Source organism: Tenrec ecaudatus, chromosome 5 (assembly GCF_050624435.1).
Source record: "Tenrec ecaudatus isolate mTenEca1 chromosome 5, mTenEca1.hap1, whole genome shotgun sequence".
Lineage (NCBI taxonomy): Eukaryota > Metazoa > Chordata > Mammalia > Afrosoricida > Tenrecidae > Tenrec > Tenrec ecaudatus.
In genome coordinates, this window is record NC_134534.1 from 115,596,591 (window position 1) to 115,610,802 (window position 14,212).

The 14,212-nt window shown below is 43.6% G+C and overlaps 1 protein-coding gene and 1 pseudogene across 1 annotated transcript in view; both read right to left on the reverse strand.

The window, feature by feature from the left end:
• Positions 1-14,212, reverse strand: part of GOLM1 (golgi membrane protein 1) — a 93,708-nt gene that overhangs the window by 60,217 nt on the left and 19,279 nt on the right. The window contains exons 2-3 of the mRNA XM_075549864.1: positions 7,333-7,482; positions 5,261-5,440 (exon numbers count right to left, since the gene is read on the reverse strand). Of these exons, the coding sequence (XP_075405979.1) occupies positions 5,261-5,440; positions 7,333-7,461 (309 nt within the window). The 5' untranslated portion in view covers positions 7,462-7,482. The remainder of the gene's footprint in view (positions 1-5,260; positions 5,441-7,332; positions 7,483-14,212) is intronic.
• LOC142449234 (ZZ-type zinc finger-containing protein 3 pseudogene) lies at positions 12,383-13,799 on the reverse strand (annotated as a pseudogene).

The window sequence follows — 14,212 nt, forward strand, 5'->3', positions numbered from 1 at the left end:
TTTAGGAAACAGCGAAGCAAAACTTTTACAACTTCATGTTTGTGGCTTTAGTCCAAAAGAGATTATACATAAAGAAACCCATATTTCTAAATCTGGCACATGCCTGTGGTGAGGATGGTTTCCTGCAAGAGTTGCTGTGACTTCTCATTAGTAATGGTTCTATACAGTATGCTCCCCGGAGGATTCTGCCCATGCAACATGGGAAGCTCCCAGATGGGCCCATGTTTTATAGGGGTCTGGGGCCTTCAGAGAACACCTGAAGCAATACCAAGGGGAAATGAGCCTCTGTGGCTAGGACCTGCCATTAGCAGCATTTGCCCTTCCACCTCGTTCCCACTTTCCACCCAATGCAGGTGAACAAACTTTCAAGCAATGCACAAAAATATCTGGGCACTTGGAGGAGCATGAAGAGGGAGATCAGCTACTTAAAAGTAACAGCTAAACACATACTCACATACCAGGAGGTACCCCCCCCTCCCCAAAATAGAAAAAAGCTCCACTGGGCAGAGCTTTTGTAGTATCCTGTTAAGTGAATGTCGAGCAACTCACTTGGAGTTAGTGTACCTAGTGGCATCACCTGGGAAAGTTCTCTCTAGTCACAGTGAATTTTTTCATAAAAGCAGTTTTGTTCAAACCTTGTTTTTTGTGATGGTCAATTAAAGAGAACAGGGTGTGGCTATGAGACTACGCTGCTCAGGAAAAATGCCACAGAGACTGTGTTGTTGAAAACAGCTTACAAGGACAGAGCTATGGAAAAACTCAAGTCTACATGTGGTTTTCTCATTGCAAAAAAGGTGAAATGTTGATTGATGACAAAACACACTCTGTCAACTTCCCAAATGGATGAAGATGTCATCATATAGTGCACGTAGAATTCATTGCACCAGGTCAGACTGTTAATCCAACTTTCTATTTAGAGGTTCTGAAAGAGAGTGTGTAACAGTGTGTGACAAAAAAGGCCTGGTTTGTGGCAGATGTGGGACTGGTTTTGCCACCACGACAATGTACCATGACAATGCTCAAGCAGTCATCTCAGTGTGCCAGTTTTGGGCAAAAAAACAGCATGCCTCTCTTGTTCCACATACCTGACTCACCTGACCTCACTCCATGCAACTTCTCTGATTCCTAAAATTAAGAGGGACATGAAAGGACAGCAATTTGATGATGTAGAAGAGGTGAAGAAAAAAGTGAGGGAGGTGCTATCAGCCATCCAAACAGATGAATTTGAAAAATGTTTCCAAGAATGGAATCGCAGATTTGACAAATGTATTAAGTGTAATGAACAGGATTTTGAAGGTAATAAGGTTATTTTGTAAAAAAAATTAAATACATAGCTTTGAAAAATTTTTTTTAATTAAAAATTTTAAATTCCATTTTAGGGGTACCCCCTCATATATTGTATCATCTCCCTCTCACATTCACACATATACCATCATTCTCACAAATGTACACACACACACTCACACACATAGCACTACTATCTCTTTTCACTACCATTTCAAAATGAAAAGAAATCTTAAAAGCAAAAATGTAAGAAGGTCAGAGGCTCAGAATAATAAAGTAATTCTTCCTAGGAGAAAGGCAGTGAAGTAACACATATACTCATGAGGGTGGAGAGCTGGCAGACACAGAGTAGCTAGTTGTGGTCCTGGTATTTCCTCACTTCCTGCAGGCAGGAAACACATGGTCCTGCTTGGTCGCAGACCACAGTCAAACACTGATAGAACACTGAAAGTGTGGGTTCCCCTCCAGTTCTTGGAGCTCATCTTAGCCCAGAGTACAGGGCAATGCTCCCAGGCTCTCCTGGGCCCTCTAACTCAGCCCCCACACAGCTGAGTTTCCATCACAGGTCTCCTGAACCAAAGCAGAGGGCCTGGGTGCCAGCGACATTGCCCGCACATCCTACAAACCATGGGTGGGATTTCTACAACCTCTAACCTGCTCCCCACCCCCACCCCCAAAATAAGCTCTACTTCTTCCCACAAATGGATTTGAAGAGGTTCTGTTTACAAAAGGATCCCTAGTGGGCTAAGCATTGGGCTACTAACTTCAAGGTCAGCGGTTCAAACCCAGCAGGAGAAAAATGAGCCAGTCTGCTTCTGTAAAGCCTACACAGGGTCCCAATGAATTGGACTAGACCTGATGGTTTGTGAGTTTTGTTTGGGTTGTCTGTGTCACACAGTGAAATATTTCTAGTTCTAGTATATTCAGTTAAAGGGGATTTTAGGAGCTTTTGCCACATGCCAGAAAAGTGAGCAGGGAGAGTACTTTATTTGGAACCATTCCCAGAAAAGAAATAATAGTCTGTGAATTTGGCAAAGTTCTCTGTAAATGGAAACCAGGAGGACTTCTCACAATTCATGCTAGTTATGTAGCACCCACCTGTAAGTGGAAGCTTGAGTACTGCTGTGATGATAAACAGGTTTCAACAGTACTTGCAGACTAAGGCAAACGAGGAAGAAAGGCCAGGCAACCACAAATCAGTCAATAAGCACACTGTGAGTCACAGTGATGCTACCTGCAGCTGGCCATGGAGCTTGCACTCGACCAGGAAGCATTCTTTTCTGTTGTGCACAGTGTTGACATGAGTTGGGGGCTGATTTTGTGGATGGTAACAACACGAGGGAAGAGTGTGGGCCTCCATAAAAATGGTTCATTTTCTTTCGAAGTATGGGAAACTTATTAACAAAAAACAACTAGCTGCCCATGAGTTAACTCCAACTCACAGTGACTCTAAGAGCCTCGCTGCGCAGCATTTCAGATGGCAGGCCAGCCTACCCAGGGCTCCAACAGCTGCCCTTCCAATACTGCCAGAGTGCATTAACTACTGGCATACACTAGTCCAGTCCATACTCAGACCATATCTACCTTTAGGATAACAGATGGAAAGACACAGTCTCGGCATCCTGACTGTTCTGCAGAGAGAGGTGCATGCATCCACTCACTCGCTGCTCTCAAGTCCATCTTGACTCATAGCGACCCTGTAGGACATGACAGAACAGCCATGCGGGATTCAAGAGAAGAAAGCTTCATCTTTCTTTTGCACAGCAGCTGGTAGTTTCAAGCTGCTTCTAGGTTACTATTGGCCATGAGTTTGAAGAACTTCAGAATCACAGATAAGCAGTAGTTAGCAAATGATCCAACTTAATAAATAAGAATGAACAAACACTCCTAACTGTGGTGCAACCAATCACTCTTATATGGCCTTCCTAGCCTTGATCTTGTAACTCCCATTAAACCAAACCAAACCATCTCCCAGTGAATCAGTTCCAACTCATAGTGACCCGATATACTTTCCAAGATGGTAACTCTTTATGGAAACAGATTGCCTCATCTTTCTCCAGCGGAGCAGCTGGCGGTTTTGAAACACTGACTTCACAATAAGCCACCCAATATTTATTCCATACCACCATCAGATTCCCATAATAGGATGTGTGGAAGTCTTGTCAGGGCTGCTAAAATAAATAAAGGGCATGGAGCCCTTGTAGGGCATTGGTCTTGTTGGGAGGAGGTAGAGCATATCTTAAGATTACTACAGAGCTTGCTATACAACCAGCATCCCTGACACCTTGAGGCACACACACACACACACACACACACACACACACACACACACACACACAGAAGGAGAGGGGTTATAACACCAAGATCAGCAAGAGACAGAGATGAGAGAGAGTGCAGCAGATAGAATGACAACAGTGTGAGATGGCAGGAATCGGGGAAATGTGGGGCATAACAGCTGTGCTGGGGCTTTCTGACCGACAACAGGCTCACAACACTGCAACACTTGCCCAAGTAGGACCAGGTAGCAGCAGGGAACACAAGCAGGGCCCAGGAGCAGCAGCAGCAGCGAAGCTGCCCTGATCAAAGAACTGGATCCTGAGTGACTCCCAATGCTGAGTAACAGTTGTAACCAGCTACTTTCCCAGTAGACGCCATAATCATGAGCATGGTGAGACACAGCAGCATATTACCTATCCCAAAGGTGGAAGGAAGAGCATTAAGGGAGGGAGCAGTTGATGCTAGAGATGGCCAGGTACAGGTGAAGTTGGTTTTGGAATTGAAATACTTTTAACCTCTAGCTCCTAGGAACCAGCATTGTGCTGATTCTTGTAGGCAGGATTATTCATTTACTAAGAAAAATAGAAAAATAAAAGCATATAAAACTTGAAGGCTTTTAAAAAACTAATTAGAAGTACTTTTAATCTATGCAGAACCTGATTTTTTTTAACTTAAAAAACAAGACTCTTGAGTGTGGTAAACAGAAGGATTTCTCTCAAGTTGTCCCCCCCAAATATGTGCCAAACTTAACTGCTTGCAAATGACTATACACTTAGAGGTCATCAGAAGTAGATCAGGGGTTATTCTCCCTAAGAACTATCAGCCATCTAGACCAAGCAGACACCACTGTTTATCCCACAAGTAGGGCCCACTCCCTTCTGATAAGGATCTTAGTTGTCTGTTTCCTTGTAGGAAACACCAGAGAGGTCAAACCTGCCCAAGGATGACCAAGATTAGGCTGCCATCCTAAATCTAGAATCCGCCCATCTTGTCACATGTATACCCCCAATCCCTCCTCTTCCTATTGTATTTCCCTAGACTACCCCCTCTCATTACTGTATTACCTATAGCACAACCCCTTCCTGTGACGTGGGTCCTCACCTGTAATTAGGGGGCTTGCATGTCCCCAGAGAAGATGAAAGCCTGGGCTAGCATTAAAATCTCCCTCCACATGGACCACCAAATGGGCAGAGGTGAGCATGCTACCATGAATTGTGTCTGACTCCATTTATTTCAATACTTCTATCTCTCATGCTCTCTATAACTTTACTATGATCCTTACTTATTATCGCTGTACAATTGCACCTACCGGACCCGTAATGATGTGTTAAGGCTGGCTTCCCCTGACACTTGAGGCCTCTCCTTCCTTTGCTCGCATGTTTTTGGCTGTTGGCATCCCTACTCTCCCATGATATACTTGAGGGCACGTGCAGGTTTCAAAGAGTTGGCAAAGAGTGGGTATTTAATACAGAGTTGTAGAAAGTGAAACCAGAAAGAGAAAAACAACTAAGTTCGTTTCCACTTCTCCCATTTACTGCCATTGCAAAAGGTTTTACAGCAGGTCACTCAGGCCTAAGGACTGATTGAGAGTTGATTCCATAAACACACCGAGCCACTCACCTTCCCATTGAGAAGAATATGATGGCTTAGAAAGTGCTTTCTGGCTCAGAACTGTGAGGAAAGCAAGCAGCAGCCTCACCTTTTCGTCTTGGTACAACTTATTGACACTCTCCAACTGGAAGTTGTGACTCAACTGGATTTTGTCCAGCTGCTCCCGCTGCTTCTCCAGTTCTCCCTGAAACTCGTTCTTCTTCAGTTCCACAGCGCCTCGCTCTGCGGCCGCCCTGTGGACCCTGCCTTCTAGCTCCATGATGCGCGTCTGTGAGGAGGGCACAGAATAAGAGTGACTGACTAACAACTCTTGCTGCAGACCTCCCGCCCAACTCCCTGCCACAGACACCCACTGGGGCCCAGAGTTGGCATCAGGCTTCACACCCTCGGTGGGTTACAAAGGCTCAAGCCTGCAAGTCAGCTGTGTGGAATCTACCACAGGCTTTTCTAGAGATGCAGTGGTGCACCCGGAGGCCCTCACATCCGGGCTCCGGTGCATCACGTCCTGTCAGATGGAAGCACCATCACACCACTCAGTGTTCTCTGGGCTTCAATTGGGGGGTAGAAGTAAAGTGCTTAACCAGGCACAGGAGGCATGCAGGTATTTAGTTCTTTTCCTGGCTAGCAAGACATCTGACAACCTTTTAACAGATAACATGTACTCCTGAAAATAGATTCTGCTCGCCCGCACCAGGCCCCAACGCCCCATCTGCACAGAGAAGAGAGGCTCTGATGGATGCTGAGACATAGGTCTCCTACCCTGAGAAAGCAGGTACGAGACCAGGTCAGAATAATAATAATGCTTGGTGGAGGAGGAGACGTTTCCTGGCTCTGAGGGTGCAAGCTCTGCCGTCAGAAAGAGTTGGTTTGTAGCCCAGCCCCACCTGTGCTAACCTCTCTGTGCCTCAGTTTGCTCACCTGCAGAAGTCAACAAAGGAAAGTTGATGAACAAAGGAAGATGGATAACAGTAAGTGGGAAAACAATATCATTACCATTGAAGGATGATGCGAAAGATGGGTGCTTTTATATACATAGCCCTCAGACCCATGACTCAAACACACTTCCAACACCATCCTTTGCTATCCAGAATCAGGAGGTGGGCTGTGGTCAACATGAAGCCAAGCTCTCTTCCAGAACCAGCCCAAATGACTTGACTGGAACCTGCTGACTATGGCAGCCATCCTGAAAAGTCACAAGTGGGTGTCACAAAGGTACTCTCCCACCCAAGAGCACAGCTGAAGGTGTGGAGAGCCAGGCTCAGAGCTTGGTTCACACATCACAGGGGGTGGTGGTTGTGGTGGTGGAGGTGGGAGTGGTAGGGAGTGTGTGTGTGTTGTGTGTGTGTTATCACCTTATAGCATGTGCACACCATTGCAGTGAGATCTCCGTGAAAATAAGCAACAAACCACTTGGACTCACTGTAGAGCAACCTTAAATACTGACATCAGACAGGTGAAAAAACAGGCAAAAAAGCATCTCAGATAGGCTCTTGGAGTATAAAAAGAGTATTGTTGTTCGTAGGTTCAAGTTGGGTCCAACTCATAGCAACAGAAGGAAACACTGTTCGGTCCTGCACCATCCTCATAATTGTTATATTTGAGCCCACTGTTATAGTCACCGTGTCAATCCAAAATAAGAACATAAGGTACAACTAATTATGTTAGGTAAAAACTAATGAAACAAATCTGTTGGAAATGCTTCTTAGACACAAGGATGGCAAGACTTTGTCTCATGTACTTTAGAACATGTTATCAGGAGAAACCTGTCCTTGGAAAAGAACATCATGCTTGGTAAAGTAGAGCGGGAGTGAAAGAGAGTAAGATCCTTAACAAGATGTCACAGTGGCTATAGCAAACATAGACATAATTGTGAGGATGGCGCAGGACCGGATAGTGTTTAGTTCTGTTGTATATAGGGGCACTATGATTCAGAATCGACTGGATGGCTCCTAACAACAACAACATACAGGGTCGCTATAAATCAGAACCAACTTGATGGCAGCTAACAAAAAAAGGCAAGGTTAAAACTAAGAAAATCTGAACTTTAGTTAATATCATTAAACACTAGGCATATAAAGGAACTTTGTACCAATGTTGAAATTTCTCTGTAAAAATGAAACTCTTCTAACTCCTCTCCCCCCATACCCACAACACACACACCTTGAGATCCACGCTCCGGGAGCTTGCGATCCAGTAGTTGAAGCCCAAGACGATGATGCAGGCCACCAGGGCGGCCAGCACGAGCGGCGGTGACTTCATGGTCCGACGCCCGTTTCCCAGTCCCATCATCTCATGGGCTGAGGCAAGAATCTGCCAAGTAAAAACAAACAAGTATGCCCAACACTATTACCACCTTCTAGGAAGTGGGCTAGGTCCAGCACCACCATCAAATGCAAGAAAGAGAAAAAAAAAAAACCCAAACCAACAGTTGCCTTCGAATCAATTCTCGCTCCCAGGGGTCTCATGGACATCAAGAGAGCTGTGCCCTGTAGGTTTTGAATGACCGATTTTTCAGAAGTAGCTCACAAGGCTTGTCTTCTGAGCCACTTGTGTCCAACCTGCAACTGTTTGTAGGCGGTTCATTTGCAGCAACTCAAAACTTTCTCTGATTGAATACGAGCTTCAGTTGTCAAGCGCAAGGAAAATGTACTCCTTCCAACTGGCTTCTGCCTGAGCAAACAAACAGCGCCCTCTCGGAGTGAGGACGGCCTCACTGCAAGAGAAAATTCCCCATCTTCGATGGTCTGTGAGGAAGAGGAGGCAAGTTCGGACAGAGAAGCCATTTCCTGGTGGCAGGTCTTTGTCAACAACCGCTCGGGGCTCTTGCTCACCTTTCAGAAAAAGTTCTTGAGAATGTTCCACACCACAGCTAACAGAGCTAGTTTTCACTCTGTGGTGTTTAGACTTAAGTGGTCATCAGAACCTACCCTTCCTAATACTAGTTATGTCCTAGCTACTTTATGAGCCTCTACAGATAAATCATCAATCTAGTTGAATCCTCTAAAATTAACCACGTAAGAATTACTTCAGGTAGAGCTGATGACCATACCCCACCTCAACTGGGCGGCTCCTTCGTCCGCTTCTGGTCTCCCAGGATGAATGAGGAAAACGGGTTTTATATTTACTTGGCAGCTGAAAACAGCAAGCCCTGTACATACCCATAAAGAATACTGCTCCGAAAGCATATCTCCACCACCCTGTCATATCTGGTCTTGTTCACAAGTCTTTTTTTTAAAACCTTTTAAAAATATAAAAGTACTAGATGTAATTTAGGGGAAATTCACACACCATAGGAAAAAGTACAAAACTGTCTCTCTCTTCTGAATCCCGAGATAATATACAGTTATGTATCACTGGAACGCCCGTTTGGGCAATGTCTGTTCCCACAGATTCCTCTTTTTTTGGTATAGGGGAAACAGCTTTTTGTTTATTCTCTCCACTAAGGGCTTTAGAGACCACATGGATACAGGCAGGTGGGACAGAGGGCAAGGTTCTCCTCACAGGTTCTCAAGCGTTGTCTGGCAAGCAGGCCGAGGCAATGGGGGCTGGGGCCTCCAGGCTGCTCAGGTGGTCAGAACAGCAAAAGGCTTGGTGTGTTCCATTCCCTCCCACCTGCTTCCTCTCACTCAGCTCCTCTGTCTGCTCTCCCAACTGCCAAGCCATTCCTCCAGCCTCCACCAGCATCTGTGACAAGGACAGCTAGAAGCAGGCTCTCATGAGGTTTCATTATGATGTCCGCACAACGTCCATATCACGTCTGTCCTGTTTCAGAGAACATATAGTGGATGCTAAGTGACATGTACCTCTACTAATATTTTCTAAGGTCTGAGCCCTTCCACAGTGAATCCTGGTGGTGTGGTAGCTATGTGTTGGGCTGCTGACCAAAAGATTAGAAGTTTGAAACCAGTCCCATAAAGATTTAGTTTTCGAAACCTATGGGGCAGTTCTGCCCAGTCCTATTGGGTCACTAAGAGCTGGCATGGACTCAGTGCCAGTAAGAGAGTTTGAAATCTTCCACCCAGCTGTGTTCAACCCTCCATGAACATCAGCATCAAGTCCATTCCAACTCATAGTGATCCGTGTGCAACGGAATAAAACCCTGCCCCGTCCTCACACACTGCAATGCTCGAGGCCATCACTGCAGCCATTGTGCCAATCCATCTCATCAAGGGTCTTTCTGCTTTTCACTGCCACTCCACTTCACCAAACATGATGTCCTCTGCCAGGGACAGATCTTTTCTGATAACTCTGTGACACTTTAAAAACCCAATGTCTGGATCCCACCTCTGCATTTCTAATTCAACCGTTTTACAGGGGGACCTAGGCAGTTGATATTTTTTAATCTCCCTAATTGATTTTCACATATGGCCACTATTCTGGATGTTTGAGATGTTATGCTATATTAATTCACACAAGATGACGCTATTCACATTGTTCTACAAATGTCGTGAGACTCCCTGAGTAATACATCTTGCTCTCCTTTCCCTAGTAGCGCATATGACTCACTGAATAGTACTCCATTGTGGGCCATTTAACCAATTCTAGGGAGGCCATTCAAACTTTTCTGGGCTGACTACCAATACAGGTGCCACGTGCCACAAACTGCCTGTGTTTATACACTTGAATCTGGGTGCATGACACCTTATCCACAAATCTGAAATCCAGAATGTTCTAAAAACCCCAAAGAATACCGAGTTTCTCAATATTTCAGCAACACACCCTATACCAAAGCCTTACCTGGCCTCAGATCAAAGCTGACTCTGAACCTGAAGTTTATTTAATCTTACTCCCTTCATATGAACAGTCATATTTCACTGCAGATGGAATCATGCTTGACTATGGGGTCTTCACACAGGTAACCCTGGGGGTGTCCCATAATACACAATAAATACATATTATCTTCTGAATGTTTAAAAACAATTTAGAATTTCAAAACACATCTGGCCCCAAGGGGTTGGGAAACGAATGAAAACCAACAGGGAAGTGAAGCTGCATGAGACCAAGTTCATACGCTTTAAACTGAGAACATCCTCCCATGGGAGCAGTGGAGGGTCAGGGGATAGCACTGTGGGGCCCATTTGCAGGTGAGGAAGCACATCATGGACAGTATATATGTGGGATAAATTCCCATAAGTGTAATTGCTGAGTCAAAATTGATACCACTTTTCTCCTACAAAATAGTGAACAATTACACGGCGGGGGGGGGGGGTGTAAATATAATGAGTACAGTGGAGAACCCTGGTAGATAGATTAAGGCTACAATCATTAGTAATGAGGCATATCAATATTACTGTACCCCACAGAAAGGGGAGACAGCAACAGTGGTTTCCTCAATAAGGCACAACCTCCAAATCCTGAGAGCAAATCAAAGGCTATATTCTACAAACAACCTGACCAGCATTCTTTCTAGCATGTCAAGACCGTGAAAACCAAGGACAGACCGTCACAGCTTATGCAACTACAGAGATGACCCTGAATGCAATGTTAGGTCTTCGGATCTAACCAGGAGTCAGCTGACACTGGAAGACCTGGTAAAACTCAGATAAGTTCTACATAATGGCTAATACCAAGAGCTCTGGAGATGCTCCAGTTATGCACCCCTGCTCTGTGGGAGGCCCCTTTGATGATTTAGTTTCAACAACCCTAACGGCATCTCTACTGAGAATCAACTCAGTAGCAGTGGATGGGCTTTTAGGGCTTGGGGCCCATAAGATAAGGTCAACATGATTTCCTTAATTTTGAGAAATTTGATGGTCATGTAAGATGGCAACATAAGGATCATCTGGGTGAAGGGTATACAAGGACTTGCAACTCTTCTGTAAGTTAAACTAGCTATAATAAATTTTTGAGAGAGCTTACCACATTGACTTCCAAATTGCTTGTAATATTTTTATCTTCCAAGTTGTATGACAATGCATGCTTTCCCAAACAATCACACACAGAGTAAACAGTTTATTCTTTAGAAACCTCATTAATATATTTTTAAATATACTTCTGTAATTATTAGTATAAATAAGTAAGTACAAATCTTTTCATTTACTTGTCATTTGCTCATTTTGGTGAGCTACCTTCTTCATACTCTTTTCCCATTTTAAAATTACAATGTTAATATTGATTTGCAAGACCCCTTTGTATATTAAGGAAAACTAACATTTTGTCTTTCATGTGGATACAGTTTTCTTTTTTGTTTTTCTTTTTTTTAAAATATAAACAGACAGTATTCCACATAGTTTATTTCTCACAGTTCTCCTCCTGACAAATGAACATTATTCAAGAACATACTGCATACACAGATAAGAAGAAACATACAAAATGTTTTAAATGATGCACAACAAAACCCAGCAGTATAAAAGAATGCATGTGAACTCTGGCTCACTACGCAGACTAAAGTCAATCACTTGTTTAAATAGTAATAAAAATACAATCTTTTATGGATCTTGTGCAGACTACAAAGAGGGAAATTATTACCATATATATGATTTTTATATTAGGCAGTTTTCTTTGATGAGTTGTACCAACAACTCCAAATACAGAGGCAGAAGGCTGTGTACTTTAAAAGAATTAATGTTGTGAATTAGAGACTTTACACAGTTACTACCACTGGCACTTCTCACCATAGTTTGCACACATCACATGATCATCTTATATAACATTACATTTAAAAAATATAACAGTGATAATTTCATAACATTCACACACCATGAGCTGGTTAAGGAGGCAGTGCCACAGCGGCCGCTGGTAGTGCTTCCCTGTTGGTAATAAGGACAGTTCATGTGGTTAAAAGAAATTAGACATCAATATGGTGAAGCAGCTCCGATTTAGGAAAGGCCGTAGTGGCCACCACTGGGACCGTGAGTTCTTATAAGTGTATCCTAGAAGCAAATACCATCATTGGTTAAAACTGTCTAAGAAGTCAGTTTCTGTGCTGAAAACTATTTTCACAACAAACTGAAAGCTACTAAACTGTTTTATATAAATACGTTGTCTTCTCGCTATCGGATTCATGACCAAGTTCTTTGAAACCTTTGGACTTTCCTCTCTTTAATGTGTGCTCGCATTCCCATCTCACCCATTTAAGAGCACCACCTGCAAAGGCTGCAGGGGGGGGGGGCAATCCTCACCAGGGAAACCCTTTGCTCACCAGGGATGTTCAGCTGCTGAGCAGTGTGCTGGAGCCGCATCGGTGCAGAGTTGTACTTGACGAGAACACTCAGGAAGCTGTCATGCTGAGTGTCATTTCAGGGAAAGCAGAGAATCTTTCCAGACGGTGCACATACTTAACAATGAGACCATTGCTATGTGTCGAAGAGGACTAATAAACAATGGGTTCCTCCATGTCATCTGTTTGCTGGAAAGTAGTTTGGGTCAAGGTAATTATAACTGGTGTCCTGGGACACACAGTAGTCTCTGTCTAAGAATGTCTCTGACCTACAAACAGGTTCTAATGGGTGATCTTCCTTGTGAATATCTGTTTCATGTAGGCAGTCAGAACAAGTATCACAGAAATCCAAAGACATTTCTGGAGGGCAGTCCTGGCAGTGCCACCGAATGCCCTGGATGGGTTCTATGCCGCAGTTATCACACTTAAAGCCCACATGTTGTACAAATCCATTTTCTGCTTGCATCTGTTGAAGTTTTTGCTTTTTAAATTTTTTAGACTGTAATAGTTCCTTATATTCAGGTAAATTTCTAAACACAATAGGAATACTTTCTTCATCAGATGCCTCCTCAACAGCAGCGCTCATGTGGCCATGAAAACAGGATCGGTCATCATCTTCATCCATGTGAACTGGAGGTTCATGGGAAGTCATGAAAGTGGAAGGTTTAAAGAGATGTTTATTAAGGGGGTGCTGTCGTCTGCTTGTTGAAGACTTTTTGGAGCACATGTGTAAGTTTGGCGTTCTTCCGGGGACCGGGATGCCAGCCTTCGTGAGCTTTATGAAGTACTTTTGCACTCGGCTGGCGACCTGTTTTGCTGTCCTATTGCCCAATTCATCTGCGATCTTCTGCCAGCGCCGAGATTCTACTTCTTCAGGGGGGTATGTCAAGAGTAACTGTTCAAGTTTTTTCTGCTCGTCTATAGTCCATAACTGGTTAAATGTTTCAGGTTTGGTATCATCGCAGAGGCGTCCCCTTATCATTTGGAGACAACTGTTGGAGCCTTCTGGACCATCACTCAAAGGCAACATAGAGTAAGAAAGGGAATCCCCATCCTTCTTAGAATCTAAAGGACTTTTTGGTCTAGCAGGTAAACTTACTTTATCGAAAACTAGTTTAACTCTCCTAGTATGTCTTTTACGGTTTTTAAATTCTCTTTCAAAATTCCCAAGACTATTGGTATATTGGTCCCAAGAAATGTCAGGTAACTGAAGAACTCTCTGTGGATATGGAAGCCCTATATCAGCCTTCTTCAGGAGTTTTTCCACAAATCCAATCGGATTTTTTAATGCGTCCCTCTAGTGTCTGCCTAAACTTTCAAGGTCTTGAACTGCTTGAGAACGCTGAGCCTCGAGGACTGTCTGTAACAGCCTCTGATAGCAAATTCATGGTTGACATGAAGCTGAGGATTGCAAATACTATTTAATAATTTTGAAAAGATACAATTCAATGGCATCTAGTACATTCATGATGTTCTTCAATTATCACCACTCTTAAGCCAGAAAATTTCCATCTTCCCCAAAGGAAGACCCGTATCCATCTATTAAGTAGTCAATCCCATTCTCTTTTCTCCTCCGCGCCAGGCAACCACTTTCTGCCTCTGATTTGACTGCTGTACAACCAAAGATCTATTCATTGTGGAAATATCTCTTTTCTCTATATCCTGAAGGAGTTGGAGCTATGATCTAAAAAAGCTTAAGCATCAGGGTTTCAGCTTCTGCCATGAATAAGACTAGAACCTCTTAAATCCATGTCTTGTTATGAGTGTTTCACCTAGTATTTGACTCCCAAGAGTTTGCATTTATAAGTCATCATTGTAAATGTCCTTGTTACACTGAGACTTCAAGTATTATTTATATGGTTGTATTAGCACAACTTGATA